The sequence below is a fragment of the Phocoena phocoena genome, chromosome 15 (assembly GCF_963924675.1).
Source record: "Phocoena phocoena chromosome 15, mPhoPho1.1, whole genome shotgun sequence".
Classification (NCBI taxonomy): domain Eukaryota; kingdom Metazoa; phylum Chordata; class Mammalia; order Artiodactyla; family Phocoenidae; genus Phocoena; species Phocoena phocoena.
The window spans coordinates 75,643,830-75,666,214 of NC_089233.1; the positions used below are offsets into that span (position 1 = coordinate 75,643,830).

The following is a 22,385-nucleotide window of genomic DNA, read 5'->3' on the forward strand; positions in this document are numbered from 1 at the left end:
AAAGAGGGAGAGGACTCAAATCAATAAAATTAGAAATGAAAAAGGAGAAGTTACGACAGACACTGCAGAAATACAAAGCATCCTAAGAGACTACTACAAGCAACTCTATGCCAATAAAATGGACAACCTGGAAGAAACGGACAAATTCTTAGAAAGGTATAACCTTCCAAGACTGAACCAGGAAGAAATAGAAAATATGAACAGACCAATCACAAGTAATGAAACTGAAACTGTGATTTAAAATCTTCCAACAAACAAAAGTCCAGGACCGGGTGGCTTCACAGGTGAATTCTATCAAACATTTAGAGAAGAGCTAACACCCATCCTTCTCAAACTCTTCCAAAAAATTGGCAGAGGAAGGAACACTCCCAAACTCATTCTATGAGGCCACGATCACCCTGATACGAAAACCAAAGATACTACAAAAAAAGAAAATTACAGACCAATATCACTGATGAATACAGATGCAAAAATCCTCAACAAAATACTTGCAAACAGAATCCAACAACACATTAAAAGGATCATACACCATGATCAAGTGGGATTTATCCCAGGGATGCAAGGATTCTTCAATATATGCAGATCAATCCATGTGATACACCATATTAACAAACTGAAGAAGAAAAACCATATGATCATCTCAATAGATGCAGAAAAAGCTTTCGACAAAATTCAACACCCATTTATGATAAAAGCTCTCGGGATTCCCTGGTGGCGCAGTGGTTGAGAGTCCGCCTGCCGATGCAGGGTACACGGGTTCGTGCCCTGGTCTGGGAAGATCCCATATGCCGCAGAGCGGCTGGGCCCGTGAGCCATGGCCGCTGAGCCTGCACGTCTGGAGCCTGTGTTCCGCAATGGGAGAGGCCACAACAGTGAGAGGTCCACGTACCGCAAAAAAAAAAAAAAAAAAAACAAACAAAACTCTCCAGAAAGTGGGCATAGAGGGAACCTACCTCAACATAATAAAGGCCATATATGACAAACCCACAGCAAACATCATTCTCAGTGGTGAAAAACTGAAAGCATTTCCTCTAAGATCAGGAACAAGACAAGGACGTCCACTCTCACCACTATTATTCAACATAGCTTTGGAAGTCCTAGCCATGGCAACCAGAGAAGAAAAAGAAATAAAAGGAATCCAAATTGGAAAAGAAGAAGTAAAACTGTCACTGTTTGCAGATGACATGATACTATACATAGAGAATCCTAAAGATGCCACCAGAAAACTACTAGAGCTAATCAATGAATCTGGTAAAGTTGCAGGATACAAAATTAATGCACAGAAATCTCTTGCATTCCTATACATTAATGATGAAAAATCTGAAAGAGAAATTAAGGAAACACTCCCACTTACCACTGCAAAAAAAAGATTAAAATACCTAGGAATAAACCTACCTAGGGAGACAAAAGACCTGTATGCAGAAAACTATAAGACACTGATGAAAGAAATTAAAGATGACACCAACATACGGAGAGATATACCATGCTCTTGGATTGGAAGAATCAATATTGTGAAAATGACTATACTACCCAAAGCAATCTACAGATTCAATGTAATCCCTATCAAATTACCAATGGCATTTTTTTATGGAACTAGAACAAAAAAATCTTAAAATCTGTATGGAGACACAAAACACCCCAAATAGCCAAAGCAGTCTTGAGGAAAAAAAACAGAGCTAGAGGAATCAGACTCCCTGACTTCAGACTATACTACAAAGTTACAGTAATCAAGACAATATGGTACTGGCACAAAAACAGAAACATAGATCAATGGAACAGGACAGAAAGCCCAGAGATAAACCCACGCACCTATGGTCAACTAATGTATGACAAAGGAGGCAAGGATATACAATGGAGAAAAGACAAGTCTCTTCAATAAGTGATGCCGGGAAAACTGGACAGCTACATGTAAAAGAATGAAATTAGAACACTCCCTAGCACCATACACAAAAATAAACTCAAAATGGATTCAAGACCTAAATGTAAGACCGGACACTACAAAACTCTTAGAGGAAAACATAGGAAGAACACTCTTTGACATAAATCACAGCAAGGTCTTTTTTGATCCACCTCCTAGAGTAATGGAAATAAAAACAAAAATAAACAAATGGGACCTAATGAAACTTCAAAGCTTTTGCACAGCAAAGGAAACTACAAACAAGATGAAAAGACAACCCTCAGAATGGGAGAAAATATTTGCAAACAAATCAACGGACAAAGGATTAATCTCCAAAATATATAAACAGCTCATGCAGCTCAATATTAAAAAAACAAACCCAGTCCAAAAATGGGCAGAAGACCTAAATAGACATTTCTCCAAAGAAGACATACAGATGGCCAAGCAGCACATGAAAAGCTGCTCAACATCACTAATTATTAGAGAAATGCAAATCAAAACTACAATGAGGTATCACCTCACACCAGTTAGAATGGGCATCATCAGAAAATCTACAAACAACAAATGCTGTTGTTTTTGTTGGGGTGTGGAGAAAGGGAACCCTCTTGCACTGTTGATGGGAATGTAAATTGATACAGTCACTATGGAGAACAGTATGGAGGTTCCTTAAAAAACTAAAAATAGAATTACCATATGATCCAGCAATCCGACTACTGGGCATATACCCAGAGAAAACCATAATTCAAAAAGACACATGCACCCCAATGCCCACGACAGCACTAGTTACAATAGCCAGGTCATGGAAGCAACCTAAATGCCCATTGACAGACGAATAGATTAAGAAGATGTGGTACATATATACAATGGAATATTACTCTGCCATAAAAAGGAATGAAATTGGGTCATTCGTAGAGACGTGGATGGATCTAGAGACTGTCATGCAGAGTGAAGTAAGTCAGAAAGAGAAGAACAAATATCATATATTAATGCATATATGTGGAACCTAGAAAAATGGTACAGATGAACCGGTTTGCAGGGCAAAAACTGAGACACAGATGTAGAGAACAAATGTATGGACACCAAGGGGGGAAAGCGGCAGGGGTGGGGTGGGTGGGGTGAGATGAATTGGGAGATTGGGATTGACATGTATACACTGATGTGTATAAAATGCATAACTAATAAGAACCTGCTGTATAAAGAAATAAATAAAATTCAAAAAAAAACAAAATTTGGGGGCTTCCCTGGTGGCGCAATGGTTGAGAGTCCACCTGCCGATGCACGGGACACGGGTTCGTACCCTGGTCCGGGAAGATCCCACATGCTGCGGAGATGCTAGGCCCGTGAGCCATGGCCACTGAGCCTTCGCGTCCGGAGCCTGTGCTCCACAACAGGAGAGGCCACAACAGTGAGAGGCCCACGTACCACCAAAAAAAAAAAAAAAAAAATTTGTAGATTCTTCTGTTAATAAAACATGATTACTTAAAAATAAATAAAGTTTGAATCTTAAATTTGAAGATTCACATATATATGATTATCATTCCGATGTTATTTAAGAAAAATACAATTCCGATGATGAACACCAACAGTATAATAGATGTGTAAAATAAGCTTACCTCAAAATTCACAGGCAAGTTCCGTTTAAGTGCAATCTCAAACACTTGACTTATTTCAGATTTATTGAGATTTTCTTCTTCTGATTCTCTTCCGTTCACCTAAAGGAAGAATAATTGGTTAGTAGTGAACTCTTGTTAAAACGGTCAAGATCCCAGCTGTGATGATAAATCTTAAAAGCACTGAAACTAGGCTTTATGGATGCAGCAGTAACCCCGTGAACAGAGCCACATGTGTTCCATGTGTCACTGAAATTAAAAGGTTAAAAAAAAGTGTCCTATCAAACTTTGGCTAGTTTCTACCTCATAAATCCAACATAAACAGTCCACACATAACAGGCCTTTGGGTACGGATCAGTCTAATTGCGTTGTAGTGAGCCACAGCCGCTCAGGAAGAGGGACTCCCGAAGCCCCCTCAAGGACTGGCAAGCCACATTCTGGAAAAAGTCCCAGTACAGTCTATGTGGGGCATGGCAAGGACAAATGTAAGTCTCTCCACCTAGGTATGTGGGTTTCTTATTTGGACAAAAAAAATCCCTGGAAACCACTTTTTAAAAACAGTTGCAGTGGGACAATTACAAAACCGCCACGTGTCTCCTACTTCACTGCTGCCGGCAAAAACGCACGGTGCAGACTAAGAAAGGACCTTGAACAGAAGCTGACTCCAGCTTTGCAACAAGGTTCACTTACAGTCAGTCCTCCACAGGCTGGGACTACAGAGGGGCAGAGATCTTCTCTGTGCACACGGACCACATGGAGTCTCTACTGTGTGGCAGTGATAATACAAGAAATGAGATAAGCTCAGTAATAGCAGAGTGACCCCAAAACATGGCAAGACAGCTGTGTTTTTCTTATTACTGGGATTCTTCTGTCAAAGAATTTGTAAAATCCTATTTCCAGGATAAGAACTATATGACAGGAACCCAAGGCTGAAATCACTGAATAGGCAAGATGTAGCTCCACCAGGATTTGATTTGTTGTGCATTTCCTTAGGTTTATCAGGTCGATCCTAACCCTAACACAGGATCCATATTTCAAACTATAATTAAAAGAAAGAAAACTCTAAATAAAAAAATTAATATAATTAAGGATATAATCCTGTATAAGTAAATTTAACCAGACACTGTAATTCTTTCTCTCCTTCCATGATGATAATGTTTTCTTTCCAATCTGGTTTCACTTCACTCACTACCTGGTGAAAACTGTTTGCATAGCAACTTCTGGTGATTAACTAAGCCAAACACACTTTTATGCTTGTTGTTTAAATCATAAGGAGAAAGAGGGCCTGCCTTTTTATGAGTGAATCCTTAAAGCCAGAAATGTTCAAGCAAGGTATCTTAGAAGGCTAGAGTTCCAAAGAGGTTTGGTTTGAAATTTATTTTTTAAATAGGTTTAAACAAGAACAAAAAAAATATTGTATTTTAAAAAGTAAGCATGTTCAACAATAGTGCTGAGAAAACCAGATACCACACACACAAAAATGAAGTTGGACTCTTACCTCATATCACATACACAAATTAACTCAAAATGGATCAAACACCTAAGCATAAGGGCTAAGAGTATAAAGCTTTTAGAAGAAAATACAGGGGAAAAGCTTCATGACACTGTATTTGAGAATGATTTCTTGGATATGACACCAAAAGCATAGGCAACAAAAGAAAACCAACAGGACTTCCCTGGTGGCACAGTGGTTAAGAATCCGCCTACCAATGCAGGGGACACGGGTTCGAGCCCTGGTCCAGGAAGATCCCACATGCCGCAGAGCAACCAAGCCCATGCGCCACAACTACTGAGCCTGCGCTCGCCCCACGTGCCTAGGGCCCATGCTCCGCGACAAGAGAAGCCACCGCAATGAGAAGCCCGTGCACCGCAATGAAGAGCAGCAGCCCCCGCTCGCCGCAACTAGAGAAAGCTCGCACGCAGCAACGAAGACCAAACACAACCAACAAATTAATTAATTTTTTAAAAAAGAAAATCAACAGATGAATTGGGACTCAAAATTTAAAACTTTTGTACAAAAAGAAACCAAAAAAAACTTCAGTACATTGAAGGACACGATTAAGAGAGCAAAGACAACCCACAGAATGGAAGAAAATATTCGCAAATCATTTATCTGTTAAAGAATTAATGTCCAGAATATATAAATAACTACAACAACAAACAATGCAATTCAAAAATGGAGAAAGAATTTGAATAGACATTTCTCCAGAGAAGATATACAAATGCTCAACATCACTAATCATAGAGAAATGCAAATCAAAACTACAATGGGATACCACTTCACACCCATAAGGACAGCCACAGACAATAGCAAGTGTTGTCAAGAGTGTGCAGAAATTGGAATCTTTGTACACTGCTGGTGGGAATGTAAAATGGTACAACCTCTGTAGAGAACAGTATGGTGGTTCCTCAAAAAGTTAAACTTAGAATTACAATATGATCCAGCAACTTCACTGCTAAATATATACTCAGTAGGGACAGATACTTGTACATCAGTGTTCATAACAGCATTATTCACAATAGCCAAAAGATGATAACCACCCAAACATCCATCAACAGATGAACGGATAAACAAAATGTGGAATACTGATACAATGGAATATTACTCAGTCTTAATAAGGAATGGAATTGTGAAACAAGCTACAACATGGATGAACCTCGAAAACATTACGATAAATGAAATAAGCCAGACACAAAAGACAAATATTCACTTATACAAGGTATCCAGAACAGGCAAGTGCGGAGACAGAAGCAGGACAGAGGTTTACAGGGGATGAGGATGAGGGGAAGGTGGAGTTTTGTTTAATGTGTACAAGAGTTTCTGTGTGAGATGATGAAAACGTTTTGAAAATGGACAGTGGTGATAGTTACATAACATTGAGAATATATTTTATGTCATAGGACTATACACTTAAAAAATGGTTAAAATGGCGTCCTTTATATTATCTATATATTTGACCTCAATTTTTTGAAAAGCAACAAAGAAAACTATGTGTTTCATACCAAACAGTAACACACTAGAGACCATCAACACATTAACTTGTGCTAACAGGCTAACTCATTTTTGTACACAAACAAGTTTTCTGACAGCTGTTTATTTGAAGAGTATCCACAGATTTTTTAAATAAATGAGTTATTTTAAAAACTGGTCCACTCTCATGATAAATAACTATGTCAATGAGAATGTTTTCCTTAGGTGCAACAAGAACCAAATTTGGAAATAAACCAGGTGATGAGGACGATAATACTTCTATTGCCATGCATGTATCCCAATTTTCATTTTTTGTTCACTATATCAGCTCAATTCCTTTTAACTTTTATTCTTAGTTATGACCTATTTCAAACATACAGAAAAGTACAGATAATAATGTAACAGGCAATTGTGCTGGATTTAACAAATACCAACACTAGACACTACTGACATCAATTTTTTTTTGCTTTTATAAGGAAAACAATGAATGAAGCCTTTCTCACTCTTCTCCCCATAGAAGAGTTAACTGCTATTCTAAAATGGGACTGGATCTTTCCCAGCCATGTGGCTTTCTTTTTCAAATGGACCAAAACAATATACAGTATAATTTTGTGTTGTGAAAATTCACATAAATCATTCTCATTGTCTTTTATAAATATTCTAAAGTTCAAACTTATAAGTTTTACTAATGAAATGTTATTTTTCTATTTTGCATATTGAGGTTCTACATAAGTCTGATAAAAAACAATGGTCTACTACTAAATTTTAAACTCTCAGCCAGCAGTCCTCAACCATAGCAGCATTAGAATCACTTGGGAGCTTTACAAATACAGATGCCAGAGCCCTGCTCCAGATAAGTGAACTCAAGTTTTTGCAGATAGGGCCTGGATATATATTTTTTTTTGGCTGCATTGGGTCTTCATCGCTGTGCACGGGCTTTCTCTAGCTGTGGCGAGCGGGGGCTACTCTTCGTTGTGGTGCACGGGCTTCTCATTGCGCTGGCTTCTCTTGTTGCAGCGCACGGGCTCTAGGCACGCAGGCTTCAGTAGTTGTGGCTCGCAGGCTCTAGAACGCAGGCTCAACAGTTGTGGCACATGGGCTTATTTGCTCTACAGCATGTGGGATCTTCCTGGACCAGGGTTCAAACCCGTGTCCCCTGCAATGTTCTTAACCACTGCGCCACCAGGGAAGTCCCAGGATATCGTTTTATATATAGTATTTGATTTTTTTTTAAGTCCCCAGGTGATTTTACTAGCAAACAGAGTTGAGATTCACTGCTCGAAGGTACTGCTTCTGAAGGAATTGCAAAAGGGACAAAGCAGCCAGTAAAATAAAAATGCAAAACAGGAAACAAAGATATACATTTATCTGGAAGTGAGATTATGTTGCTCTTTTACATAAATAATTTTAATATTATCTGGACTGGACAAAATGTTGCAATGGGGGAAGCAGCAAATGACTCAAAACAAATCCACAAATACCATTCCCAGTGAGATGAGGAAAGTGTAGCGGGCCCTCAGTCTTACCTTCATGAAGTGGGAATTACTGTTAACATCAATCCCATAGTGTATGGTTCAGCAATAAAATCTAGGCAACATTAAGAAAAGAAAAAAACACTCGGAACCATGCTTAACCCTCAATATGCCAGGGAAAAATAGTAATCACCATTCACCATCTGGCTCCAATGGGCCCTCTTTATTTTTCTATATTTAAAGACATTTTACAAATAACATACCGAATAAAAGGACAACAAAAATCATTTCATTAGAGACTTTAATAAAAAACTAAAATAACAAACCTAAGTTTTTATTCCAGGTTTGTAGTCAGGAAGGAAGGTACATATACCCAAAATGGGCAAGGTCATTAAATGCAACTAACTGCTCACCAGCTGTCACGCCTGAACTTTGAGCACTGCGCATAGTAACGATGCCAGATTTCAAATCCACCTCCAATGGGTTCTAGCTTATCACGATTCTGATTCTTCTCGTACTGGTATTGTCAAAACACATTACTTTTGAAACTGACTCATAACTTTGTTGAAGGGAGAAAAGCCATCTTCTTTGCCCCGTAACTACTAGGTTGGCCAAACAGCTCGTTCGGTTTTAAGTAAAAATAAAAGACACATTTTTCATTTTCACGAAGAACATTATCGAACGGATTCACTAACCGAACGAACTTTTTGGCCAACCCAATACAAAATGCTTTCATTTCTAGATTTATAAACACCAAAAGAAGGATCTAATGATTTTTTTCATTGTTGTATCATCAATTTCCTTCTAATACATACACCTCTTTCTATATGTATCCAGTTATTTTGTGGACATTAAGTGGTGAGAAAACTCTGGTGGCCAAACATCATATAAGATGAGAGAATGCTGCCACACAAATTTTTTAGAAAAACCGAACAGGATGGTCCGGTTCTTGTTGCAAAATATTGTGCAGCGAAGTCCTTCCTGTTGAATGACTGACCAGAAGAGAATGTACATTTCTTTTTCATACACCAGAGAAATACACAGTTCACCTGCCAACTCTTCAAGTCTGGGAAAACTTATCTAAGGTATCAACTGAAGACTCCCAGTCTGAGTCACATCAACACTCAATCTCACCATCACCATTAGAGTCTAGAATGCTGCTGTTTGTCTCTCTGCATTCATCTTCTCATTTGCCTAATAATGAAAATGTCTTCCTCCATCAATTTTCTTCTCTTTGCCAGTACGGATGGAAAAAGAAAAATTCTGAAGTCTCTCCTGGGTTCAACAAAAGCTAAGAGTAGAGTAAAAAGATGGTGTCTCCAGTCTTCTTTTGTATCTTCTTGAAAGATAATGTGATACATTAGGCAATGCAGTAAGAGCATTAAAGGATGATGCAATAATGACGATTATTTCACTACTGTATCATCCACCAAGGATTTCATCATTCTTCCACTTTATTATTATTTTAGTCTTGTTTATTGCATATTTGGGAAAATATGATGAAGAGTGTTGAAATGATATGTAGGAGGACAGCAGCAAAATGTTTTTCATAGCATAGGAAAATTAAGATTCCATAATGTAAAGATTTATAAAAGGATCCAAAGGACCCACATGATCATTTTAAGACAGAAATCATTATTCTACTTTCAAAAATAAGTATGTTTTCTCTTTGTTCTTTTTTTTTTTTTTTTTTTTTTTTTATGCGTTACGCGGGCCTCTCACCGCTGGGGCCTCTCCCGCCGCGGAGAACAGGCTCCGGACGCGCAGGCCCAGCGGCCATGGCCCACGGGCCCAGCCGCTCCGCGGCACGTGGGATCCTCCCGGACCGGGGCGCGAACCCGCGTCCCCTGCATCGGCAGGCGGACTCCCAACCACTGCGCCACCAGGGAAGCCCTCTTTGTTCTTTTTAAAACCTCTAGAAAAAGAATAAAAGTCATGCAATATCAATTCTTACAGAGGTAGAGAAAGCTCAAAAATGAAAATTGCGTCCAACGGACCCTGATAGTATAATGAAGATTAAGGTCTCCAATTTTAGTTTTAGTCCTACTTAAATACGTCCCTGGCCCAAGTGAAGATAAGAACTCAAGACCAGGAAGAACTGCATTTATTTATTTTTTCAGAAGTAGTATTTAAAAAAAGAAAACTTCAAACAATACAACTTTTTAAAAGTCTGTCCTCTACCACTACCACCAAGAGAAAACTACTTTTAAAGTTTGCTATAAGCTTCAGGATAGAAACTATGCACATGCAAATATATACAGATACATGCACACACAGTTGGCAATTTTGATTACTTAACACAATCACACTATACACGTAGTAACAGCTCTGGATCATGATTCCCCCCCATTCAATACATTATGGGTCTCCTTTCACATCCACGTAAATAGATATACCACACTCTGATACTCCTGGGATAAATGTATTCATTTATTTAACCATTTCCCTACTAATGGACATATTAGGCTAGCTCCTGTTTTTCTCTATTACAGATACTATAGTTATGACCATCTTACTCCTAACACCTCAACACTGAATAAGTCATCCTTTATTAGCACAAGCCATGGACGGGACAGGAACAGAACAGAATAGAATAGAATAGAGGTGCTTTCCCAACTCAGGACCTCTGCTCAAGCTGCTCCCTCTGCAGGGAATGTACTTCCCCTGCTCTTCTGCTCATCTTCAGTCTGAGCTTAAATGACTCTTCCTCAATGCACCATCAGTACTCCTACCTAAACAAGACATTTTGTGCTCTCATAATACTTGCTACTTCCGTCCTAGCACTGCACTTTTTGATGATGCTCCATTCAACCAAGCTCCACATGGGGAGGGGCAGTGCTGCTGTTTACCTTCAGGGTCAGCCGAGCACAGTGCCTGTCATCAAGGGACCAAACCACACCTGTCTTAGACAGAAACCGCCAGCTTTACTGGCTATATTTTAGAGAAGGTGAATTGATCCACCACATGAGCTAAAAATTTTCAATAGCAAAATGGACAATTCGTTTAGAATGATAATTTCCAGGGCTGGCAGGCTGTGGGCAAACAGGCTGCTCAGGCCCTGTTGGCAGAGGCCTAAAATGGTACCATCTTCCTGGTGGGGAACTTGGCCATATACGTTACCATGCAATTCCCCTTCTAGGACTGTGGCTCATAAAAATAATCACGGACATACACAAAGATTTAACTACAACAATGTTCTTCACTACCTATTTTTATAACAGGAAAAACTGCAAACAACCTAAAAACCAAGCCTCTGTTGCTGAAAAAATAAACTGGTATGCTCCCACAATGGAACACTGTGCAGCCATTAACAAGTGCTTAAGGGACATCCCTGGCGGTCCAGTGGTTGAGACTCTGCACTTCCAGTGCAAGGGGTGTGGGTTCGAACCCTGGTCGGGGAACTAAGATCACACATGCTGTGCAGTGTGGCCAAAAAAAAGTACTTAGAACCACGTTGAATTTGAGTCCCCCATGGAATTATAAGTAAATGGCATTACAACATATTCATAATGAGCACTTCAGTGAAAAAAAGGTGGTTACTGTACAATATCATCCCATTTTTGTGAAACAGGTGCATGTACTTACTTATATGTGCACTGACATTCACAAAAATGTTTACAGTGACTACCTACAAGTGGTAAATTTATACAGCATTTGTTTTTCTTTTTTTTTTGAGTTTTAAAATTTTTATAGTTCACAGGCATTACTTATAAGTAAAAAAATTAAAGCTGTCTTTTAAAAATGTCCTTCTCCCCTGCTGCCCACCTTCCAGGGGGCCTGGTAGACCAGGCACAGCTCATTTAGGTGGGAAGCCAAGTGTTTCACTTATTACCTCAAAGAAAAGGTCATATCCTAGTTAATGACCCTCATTTCTGAAGTCTCTACTTCAAACCATATAGAATTAGAAAAGGGGCAAAGAGGAGGAAACAAGGGGCACAAGTGATGATCATGACTCCCAGCCAAGCTGCTTACAGAACGTCAGGTGAGCCGAGGACAGGGTGTCCACCACAGCCCCCTGACCTCAAGACCTGAGCCAACCAACTGCTCCGTGAGTCACTCTGAGACACTGATGGGCGCTTTCCCTTTGCAGCGATATGGTGAGTACATACTTCCAAGGAGGATTACTGCCTGGGAAGCACTGAAAGTACTTAGGACCTGGGATTCCCAAACCCTGACTGTGCTTTAGAGGTACTCTAAGAGCATGTTAAAAAAGAAAAAAAAAAAAGCAGGACTTCCCTGGTGGTCCAGTGGTTAAGACTCCATGCTCCCACTGCAGTCAGCGTGGGTTCGATCCCTGGTCAGGGCACTAAGATCCTACATGCCGTGCGGCACAGCCAGAAAAAAAAAAAAGGAAAAAAAAGAAAAAGCCAGACTCCTGGCTAGACCCACTGCATTAGAATCTAGATTCATGTGGGTTAGGCCAAGGAATTTTTTTTTTTAACTTCTCAAGTGATTCTGAAGCAGACAACCCACATACCACTGTTCAGCGATCGTTTAACAACTGCTGGCTAGAAGGAACCAAGAAATACCTACTCCATCTGACTCCAATTATATTAGCACCAAAGTCAACTCAAAAAATGAAGCCTCCAAAAATAACTCAGATTTCACTACCTTTGGTGTTTTTAACAAATCTCACCACTGAGAACTTCATCCTTTCACTTCACTAAATTCTCCTCTTCTAAGCTATAGTCCATTCTCCTTTATTTGGTCCTCAGTGGACCCAGGAAACAGATCATCTCTGTTAAAATGCATGATGACACTCAAGATGGAAATGCACTGCAACAGAAGAAAAACAAAACCGTCCTGCACAGCAGCCATGAAGCCACAGAGCACCACCCTGAGCTTGGTCACCCCGGGGGACAGCTGGACACAATGGACCTCAGCAAGCACCCTGCCAAGGGTCCCTTCAACTTCAAACCTATCATCACCCACTTAGCCCAACGTTCTGTGCAAGAACTTCCTATTCTTTGAGGACTTGTTTCTTGACGAAGAAAAGTCAAATGCTTCCCAGGGATGTTTTCAGGAAGCATTTCATACTATGATTAAACAGAATCATGAAATCTCAGTGTTTTCTAACTCAGTGGGTTTCTCCTGGAACTCTGGACCCTCAATGGCATGGAATCACTGATTTTCTAAGACCCATATTCCTATTTAGTCACAGAGTTCAAATCCTTTACCTATTGTGATAATTTTAAAACACAGTCCCCAAGGGAGTTCCCTGGCAGCCCAGTGATTAGTTAGGGCTCCACACTCTCACTGCCGAGGGCCTGGGTTCAATCCCTGGTTGGGGAACTAAAATCTCACAAGCCGCATGGTGTGGCCAAAAATTAAAAAATAAAACAGCCCCCAAGTTCTTTGATACTCCTCTCATCCAGAAGTGGGGTTCTCAGCATTGTGAACGTACTAAAAGTCACTGAACTATATACACTTAAAATGGTTAAAATTGTGAAATTATGTTATGTGAATTTTACCTCAGTACAAAAAGTGAGATTCTGTACCTCCTGTTTTTGAATCTGGGCTCTGTGGCTGCTCGACCTACAGAATGTGGCGGAAGTGGCGCTGTGCTGACTTCCAGGCCTAGGTCCTAAGAAACTGGCAGGTGCTTCCATTTCCTGTCTTCTAGAATGCTCACCTTTGGAACCTAGCCACCACACTGTGAGGATGTGTAAACAGTCTCTGCATAGGTTAACCAGGAGAGGAACTGAGGTCCCCGGACCAAAGCCCCCTTCTCAGCTCCCAGGCGACAGCCAGCAACAACTCACCAGCCATGTGAAGGAGCCATCTTGAAAGAGATCCTCCAGCCCCTGCATAGCTGCCTCAGCCCAAGCTACGTGTAGCAGTGACAAGCTCCCCGTGCCAAGCCCTGCCTAAACTGCAGGCTTGTGAGCAAAATAAAGGCCTGTAGGTGTTTAAGCCACTAATTTTTGTGACAATGTGTTAAGGAGCAATGGATAACTGGCACTTCAAGATAATAAAGAAAGAAAGACTGGTCAAAATGGCTTTAGAAAACCCTCTAAGCTGGTACCATAAATCACAGATTCTGACAAGCATCATCTTCAGCACCGAAGAACTCTGCCGTGCATGTTCTTCACAACTCAAGTGAGTCCACAATCTTTCTAACATGTTCACTCAAAACTATGCCACTGAGCACAAAAGAAGGCACCTGACTTTCTTGCTGAGACATTTTTTTTAAGGGGGAAGAAAGGCAAGAAAGCTACAGGGTATAAAAACTTGTAAGCTATTAAATAACAAACATTATGGACAACTCTCAATACATCCTCTTAGAGAAAGCAACTTGAGATGGTGTCTTCCCTACCACCTTCCTGCTACACCCAAAGTGTCAAGGAGCCCCAGCTCTGCTCTCTCCTCACCTCCAGCCTCTCGGGTGGGGGCTCGTTCTGCAGGGTCCTCAAAGCTTTTGCAGCAGCGTCGTGTTTCGCAGCCTGTCTCGTCTTTCCTTTCCCGTTAAATTGCTGTCCTCCCACAGAAAGTTCAACTTGATAAAGTAAAGGTGGCACTGGAAATGGGTAAAAGTACCTAAAAATAGATGGGGGTAAGGAAAATGAGTCTCAGGTAAGTCACCATACGTTCTCTGACAAACTCCAGGTATTTCCTTCATCACAGGTCCTGATCACATCAGCGTTTGCTCACCAATAATGACCCCTCATCAGTACATCCAGAGACTTCCCATGTTTATGCTGCATTAGAAGTGCCACACGGTATGACCAAATACTGTTTATGTTCCACAAAATACACTGCCTTACAAATTATATGAGTTCAATTTATAAAGCTAACCTGTATTTACAAAATCTAAAATAGATTAGACTTTGGCTGAGACAGAACACTTAACTTGCTCTACTTTCTCGTACCTGAGATTCACGCTTCCGTGTCTCCAGAAAAGGATGGAAATTTTTTAACAGACGTCTTTTAGAAAGGACCCTCATTTCTGTAAATCCCAATATCCTATAGCCTGGTGGAGGCTGGTTTCTATTTTTAAAATGGCTTTGGCCTCCACCTCCCTCCTACCCCAAAGTAGGGAAGGGAAATGAAGACCTCCAGTTTGATCATCAATCTATCCACTAGTGTCTTATGACCACAAGCAGAAGGTTTTTAACGCATGGCATTTTCAGGTTTCAATTAATATTTTACTGCATCCGTATACCAAGGCTATTTACAAACACATATGTAAGTTCAACAGTCAAAAAGTACCCAACAAACAATAATCAGGAAATCTGTGAATGCTGAGAATTGTGGTGTTGCAGGAATCATGTTCAAATATGACTCAGTTTGGGACTTTCCTGGTGGCACAGTGGTTAAGAATCCGCCTGCCAATGCAGGGGACACGGGTTCGAGCCCTGGTCCGGGAAGATCCCACATGCCACGGAACAACTAAGTCCATGCGCCACAACTACTGAGCCTGTGCTCTAGAGCCCACGAGCCACAACTACTGAGCCCATGCGCCACAACTACCGAAGCCCGCATGCCCTAGAGCCCGTGCTCTATGACAAGAGAAGCCACCGCAATGAGAAGCCCACACAACTCAAAGAAGAGTAGCTCCCGCTCGCTGCAACTAGAGAAAGCCCGCGCATAGCCAACGAAGACCCAACACAGCCAAAAAAAATTAATAAATTTTAAAAATAAAATAAAAATCATTAGGCCATCTTTGTTTAAAAAATAAAAATATGACTCAGTTGCACAAAGCAGTTAGAAGGGTGATAGCTTTAACCAGATAGCTTGGGGCATGAGCCGTACTGCTCGTGAGGAATGTGCTCAGGCCCTTTCCAGTGACAGGAGTTAAAAGAGTATCAAGATACAGTTCCAATGACACCAAGACAATTAAGACTGACTTTAGCATTTGGCAGGCCAAAGAGGACCAAATCATTTTGTGCTCTACAATCTAAAGATCTTATTATTCTATGTAAAAGATCAATATATCTTCACCTGTATTGAAAACAAAACAAACACATACCTTGGGGGATAAGCACCTCCTCTCATGTTGTAGTTATAGGTGGACTGCATCCGAGAGTAAGGGTCGACAGGCTTATACATTGGTTTTTTTCCAAGTTTCATGCACAGTGCATTTAGCTCTACAGTAGGCGTTATGCTTTCTGCAACACAGAATCAACACAAAGAATTGTTTTTTTCTGATATGAGAATGACACTAAAATCAAAAAGAATAGCATGCTTTCTACTAATTGGATTCATGATGTATTTCAGGAAAAGATCTAAGTACTTCACTGCTAGGCATCAGGTCAGGAAATCCAAGAATCTGCTGTGATTTCTAGGTATTAATACACAGTCAGCAGCACAAAATATACTGTAACGGCTATTAAGGGAGCATCAGTGTAACACAAGATGTTAGCAGTGAAAGCCAGTTGTCAGAAGTAAGTTCCAATACACATCAAATTCCATGATTAAAAAATCCCACAGGACCGTCCAAATCATTTCATTGTTTGGGAATACTCAACCAACATAACTTTGGTTGTACTGACTGGCTGGCTTACACACTATTTCATAGAACAATGCATTTATTCAGTACTAACTGGAGGCAGAGTACTGTGCTAAGCTTGAACACAGTTCTTGCCCCAGAGGAGTTCAAAGAACACAAAACACACTCAAAGAACTACAATACAACATTATGTGTGCTATAAGGAAAGGTGCAGTATCACTGAGGAGGAGACAAGTAAATTCTATCTGGAGAAGTCAGATGAGACCCACAAAATATTTAGAGGTTTCCATTCTTAATTTTTTTCGGAGGGGGCCACATCTCACAGCATGTGGAACTTCCTTGATCAGGGATTGAACCTGCACCCTCAGCAGTGGAAGCACAGAGTCCTACCCACTGGACCACCAGGGAAGCACTGGATGTTTCATTCTTGATACTTATAATGGGATCTGACTTGTGGTAATACTTGTTAGAAAAATGAGTTCTGTTGCCGTATACAACAGGAGCAAGTATATCTTGGGTTATCTCAGAAATAGCAACTTTAGAAAATACTCATTATTCATCTTCCTTTTTTTCCCCTCTCATTTCATCCAACTCATAAACCTTTAAAAATCATTTAAAAAGAAAACCAGCCTGGAAAGGTTAGTGTAGGTGCACAATCACGTTTAAAAATAACACCTTAATATCAAACACAGAACAACACTAGCAATGGCAAAGTTCGATTTAAATGCACACAAAAATCCACTTTAAAATGCCTCTTTAGGATGTATGTAGAGGAAAATAAAAATGACTCGATTCTGTACCATAACTGGTTTGACTAAATTTAGTGCATAAATCAAATTTATAAGAATACCTTTGAGTTTGCAAAGTCAGAGGGTCACATGAATAACCAACCTCTCTCTAGCTAACATCAGAATTATATTTTTTACACAATTCAAAGAGTGCATTTTAAGTAAGAGCAGCTCTGACCCATAAATTTTATCTGCAGTAGAGAATAAATTTAAAGAAAGAATACCACAAAGCAATCAAAAGCAACAAGAAAGGCGTGACCGAGATCTTTTGAGATCTTCCCAGATCATTCCCAAGTGCAAAGGGTCTGGAATGACTTCATGTACTGGAGCGATAACTCTCCTAAAACAGCCACTTCTACCTACAGCCTCCAGGTCAGTGGTTCTCAAGCTCCCGCGAGACACTCCTCTTTATCAGTATTCTCCCCAGTTGGGCCCTTGCTTGAAGAGATATTACCTACTGATTTGTATTTAAGAAACAAATATTTAAAATATTTTCTCATTCTTGTTAATGATCAGGAAACATAAAACTGATAATCAGGGGTTATGATCAACATGTTATAATCAATATGACCACACGGAGTTGAAATGATTTTAGCTAAAACCCACATTCTTGGCATCTATACAACCTTAGAAGAAAACATGTGTTTTCATTAGGCTTTTCTAAAAATCTCGGAAATCATCTGGCGACATCCCTCACCTCCCACGACCACCTTTCCAGACCAGCAGGAGTGGAGGGACTGGAGCCTGGGAACCACTGCTTTAGAGTAAGGCTAAGACCTGAAAAGTTAAGCATTTGCCACTGGTAGTGCAGACTCTGTGCTTTCAAAACCAACAAGTTAGTTAAGAAAGAATTCATATACACACTAAACAGATACCTCTAGACACACTTTTGAAAGGAACCTGTCTTGGCCCACGCATAATACCTGGATTCCTTCCTTCGCTACGAAAAGGGCGGACTATAGGTTTAGGAAATTTTGTTCCTTCCAAAGCTTTGGCAGCAGCTGTGTGTTGGGCTTTTTTAATACTAGTTCCTTCAGCTTCCCAGTGCTGATCTCCAAGTGTTAGCTGTACTGTAAACACCTACAAATGAAAATTGTGAGCTCTCAATTCATGAAACCTGATGTTGACCATAATATGTCACTTGGTCCTTGAACATAATTTATGGTCATGGTTTAAAAGGCCTGGTCATTATCTTGATAATTTATCCCTTCATCCCCTTTTTCGTTGTTTTTATAAACACAAAAAGATACACATATCATTGACTTGTACTGCATAGCACTCCATGAAAAAACTATGCTTTGAAAGATGGGGGTAAGTACAGAGATTAAAAAATGTTCTCTTATATATTAAAATATTAAATGCTGATGATTTGGAAGCCATCCAAATAGAAAATTGTCTTCCCATTATTTCTCATGGAAGAAACTTAGCAAACTTGATTTAGACACACAGTAGTACCTCATACAAATGAAGACAATATTTGTTTTGATGTCGTAATTTGTTTGTGGACGCTTGTCTGAAAACACAACCCCATTAGGACGAAAACTCAAATAAATTTGGGAATGTCAGCCAGGTTCGAAAATGTTGCCTTTTACTTTCCTAAGACTGCACTAGTCAGACACTGCTTCCACTTGCAGAAGCAAATCAGATTCATAGCAAGTAAAGATCTAAAAACGTTTCTGAACTCAATTCTAAGGAGGCATCCAAAACAGCTAATTCCGTCCTCAACAAATACTGACAATGGCAAGCCTCCTTCTTCCTTTTTAAGTATAAAGGTAACTCGTGTGCACACTCCATTCGTAAAATTAGGTTACGTTAGTCCGATCAGAACTGGACTAATACTCTATCAAAAAAAAACAAACCATGACCCATCACAGCTCAGTGATTCTTTAACTTTGGTGTGCATCTGAAGAATAACCTGGGAAGCTTGGTAACATACACATGCCCAGGGATTTCGACTGAACAGCACCAGGGAAGCCCAAGCATGTGTATTTTTAACAAGCTCCCAAAGTGATTCTGATGCACTTCAACGTTTGAAACTCACTACTTTGGAGCTTTTATTCTTCTCATCTTCTTTATCACAGAATATCACTTTATTTCATTGACAAATAATTCACATGAGAAATGTTAATCTGAGTATGCCTAGGTCATTTAAATTTGGTGCCTAAAGGGATGGGGCCAACTTGCCTTATAGCTGATTTTTCTTATAGGTCTTAACTTCAGGATTCCCTCAGTGCACAGCTTCCACTATAGGGGAAAAATTAAAGAATCCTTCATCCCCCTTGAAATATTAGGGGTCTCCTATATTTATGCTGCAGTTCATAAAGCTACTCACTTAAGCACCAATAGCATGAACTCAAAACCCTGGCTGGCATGAAAGGTCAAATGGCAGAAGAAGCCTGCAATCCTGTGCAATCCCTGAGTCATTTTTGTGATCCTTTCATGGAAAGACATTGAAGGGGAAAATGCTAAAAGATAGAAAACAGTTAATTTCATGATCAGTCTTGCCTTTCTCCAGGACTGTCCCCGTCGGCGCTGCTGCCACTCTGCTGCCTTCTGTGTGGAGGGTTGGTAGTGAGGTTAGATCTTGGTTCAGACAGAATTAAAAGTACACCAGACCTCTGACTTTTTAAATAGTCTAACAATCATCTAGGAGGGAATAACTTTTCCTCTTTGAACAACTTGTAGGTAAAAAAAAAAAAAATGCAGTTACAGATTGAACACACAGCCAAATTACCTAAAGTACTAAAGTTCAAGTGAGAAAGTACATATTTCCAAAAATATCAAAACAGTTAATAAAGGGAATCCCAAAGTTAAGATCTGCAAAAAAAATCCTGTAGAAGAAACAGAACAGTTATAAAAAATGGCTAATTGCCTTCTAAAGGTAAAGAAACATTTCAAATATAATTACGCTTTAGAATAATATTAAAACTAGCTTCATGTGAGTGGGAAATTTCTGTTTTTCTTAAATGCATAATTGCCTAATAATAATAAGTACCATTTCTCAAGCATTTACTATGTGCCAGACATTGTGCTCCACACTTTAATATATCTCACAACAGACTTATTTGGTAGGTATTATTATCCCCATTTTACAGATGAGAAAACTGAGGTTCAAAAAAAGTAGCAACTTGCCCAAGGTCACACAGCTAGTAAGAAGCTAAGATTCAAACCCAGATCTGTCTGACTCCAAAGGCAACTCACCTAACTGTGCTATCGTGTGGTGCCATTTATGATTGTGGTTGATGTTACTTTTAGTCAAATGAAAAGAGAAACCTGGTATCATTCAAGGTTTGAGGTTTGCATGTCAAGAAAAATGAGGCATAAAGAGACAAATAACTCATCCTTATAAAAAGTGTATCATCTTACTGCAAGGCTAGGATCAGAAACAGGAGGCCCAATTCCTTATGTCTCATACTACAGCTGCAAAAGATAAAGCCAGATATGCAAACATTTAAGTTCCAAGATGTACTGATACATTAGCACAGATATCAAACAAGCTTAAAAGACTGAACTCCTGAATAACAAATAGGAAAAATTCAAATTACAGTCAGTCTTTCATCCTCTAAGATGAGGGGAATGAGAAGGGTACCTGAAATCAGAGATAATCCAAAATACTCACTGGGAGACTAATTTTACCTCTCATATTCAAACCTTGTTATCTGATTGCCAACAAGTGGCAAAACTGATTTTCCATTCACCTCCTCTCCCTGCCCAGTCTAAGGTACACATGCACTTTCAAACAAGCAGGAAAGGAGCCAGAGGTAGGCAGAAGCCAGGAGGCCCAGAGCCTGGAAAACTCACAGGAAATCAATCACAGGTGCTTGGGAATTGTCTCTATTCAGAATGCTAAACAACCACACACTAACTGGAGTTTTAAAAGCCAAATATCCCCCAAAGAAGCACATCTTTTCTTTGACCCATTCTGCAAGGATGAAAAAAGAAGCGACTCGCCAACAATCTGTACTTTTGCATCTCTTTAAGACAACCTCAGCAGTTTGAAAATATATATTTTGCATCACAGAACCACTTGCAACTGTATAAAAAGAAAGAAAACATTCCTAGTGGGTTATAAATGCACAAGCAGTATGGACAATATTTACCTTACAGTGAGCTGGACCTTGCTCACGCAAAAGCTTATACTCAGGTTGAATCTTGTTGAAACGGGCTAACTCATTCACAAGACACATTGGGGTTTTCTCTTTGGGGTGTGCCATGTTAGAAGGAACTGAAAAATAACGTAAGAGCATTGAAGTCAACTAGCAGTATTTAAGACTGCAGCTCTCCCAGGGATATGAAAAAAGAGGGAAAACAAGCTGAAGGTCTAAGGATTTAAAGCAGCAGTGATGCAATACTGCAAACCACACCGGGGGCACATATCTGAAGACACAGCTGGGATCTTTTCTGAACCAGTTGAAGCCAGGTAACCTAGGAGGGGGTGTGTCTTCAAAAGAGAGAGAATAGAAGTCAGAGGAATAACTAAACCATGGCAAGCACACAAGATTTGAAATCAGATGAAGCACTGCTATTATAACCAAGGGAATAACAAGGAGGTCTTTTGAGTAGAGACACACACACACTGGTTACCGCAACAGCTGTCAGCTGTACCCTGTTCGTTATTTCATAAAAACTCAATATGCCAGTACCATTTCTCAAACAACGACTGTCCTTTTCCACACAGCTAACTTCTCATTCCTAGGGCGTCCTCTAGTCTTATCTCCAGAGGCTGCCATCCTCAGACCATATCCATTTCTGATAATTATAAGTAAAATAAAATGGCCTTTGTGGGTGGGAGTTTTATGAAGTCAATAAAATGTGGATATAAGAACACATTAGAAGAAAAAGCAATAAATCCCAGAGGACTGAAATAGTCTGTGCCATTTCCTATTAAGATGGTATTCAAATGGCAAATATGGGGAACACTGAATCTCTAGGGGACCATGACAAGTCAAGAATGCTATTTGGTGAGCCGGTCCAAGGAAGTCTAGAGGTAGCAGCATGATAGATGCCATTCTGCTGAGAGTGGGACAAGCTAACACTCTAAGAACAGATTTACAAAGTAAAGGAAACGAGACGATGAAGGAAGAGGAGGAAATGCAAGGGAAACTGTCAGGCTTAAGGTTGAAAAGAATTTGTTATTAGGTGACTCTAGTATAGAGACACCTATGCTGACACCCCATTTAATTGGTTTTGCAACTTGG

At 39.9% G+C, this 22,385-nt stretch overlaps 1 protein-coding gene across 1 annotated transcript in view; it reads right to left on the reverse strand.

The window, feature by feature from the left end:
- STAU1 (staufen double-stranded RNA binding protein 1) overlaps window positions 1-22,385 on the reverse strand; it is a 63,794-nt gene that overhangs the window by 23,078 nt on the left and 18,331 nt on the right. Inside the window, exons 2-4 of the mRNA XM_065893308.1 lie at window positions 15,920-16,058; window positions 14,322-14,487; window positions 3,511-3,609 (exon numbers count right to left, since the gene is read on the reverse strand). Coding sequence (XP_065749380.1) covers window positions 3,511-3,609; window positions 14,322-14,487; window positions 15,920-16,020 — 366 coding nt within the window. The 5' untranslated portion in view covers window positions 16,021-16,058. The remainder of the gene's footprint in view (window positions 1-3,510; window positions 3,610-14,321; window positions 14,488-15,919; window positions 16,059-22,385) is intronic.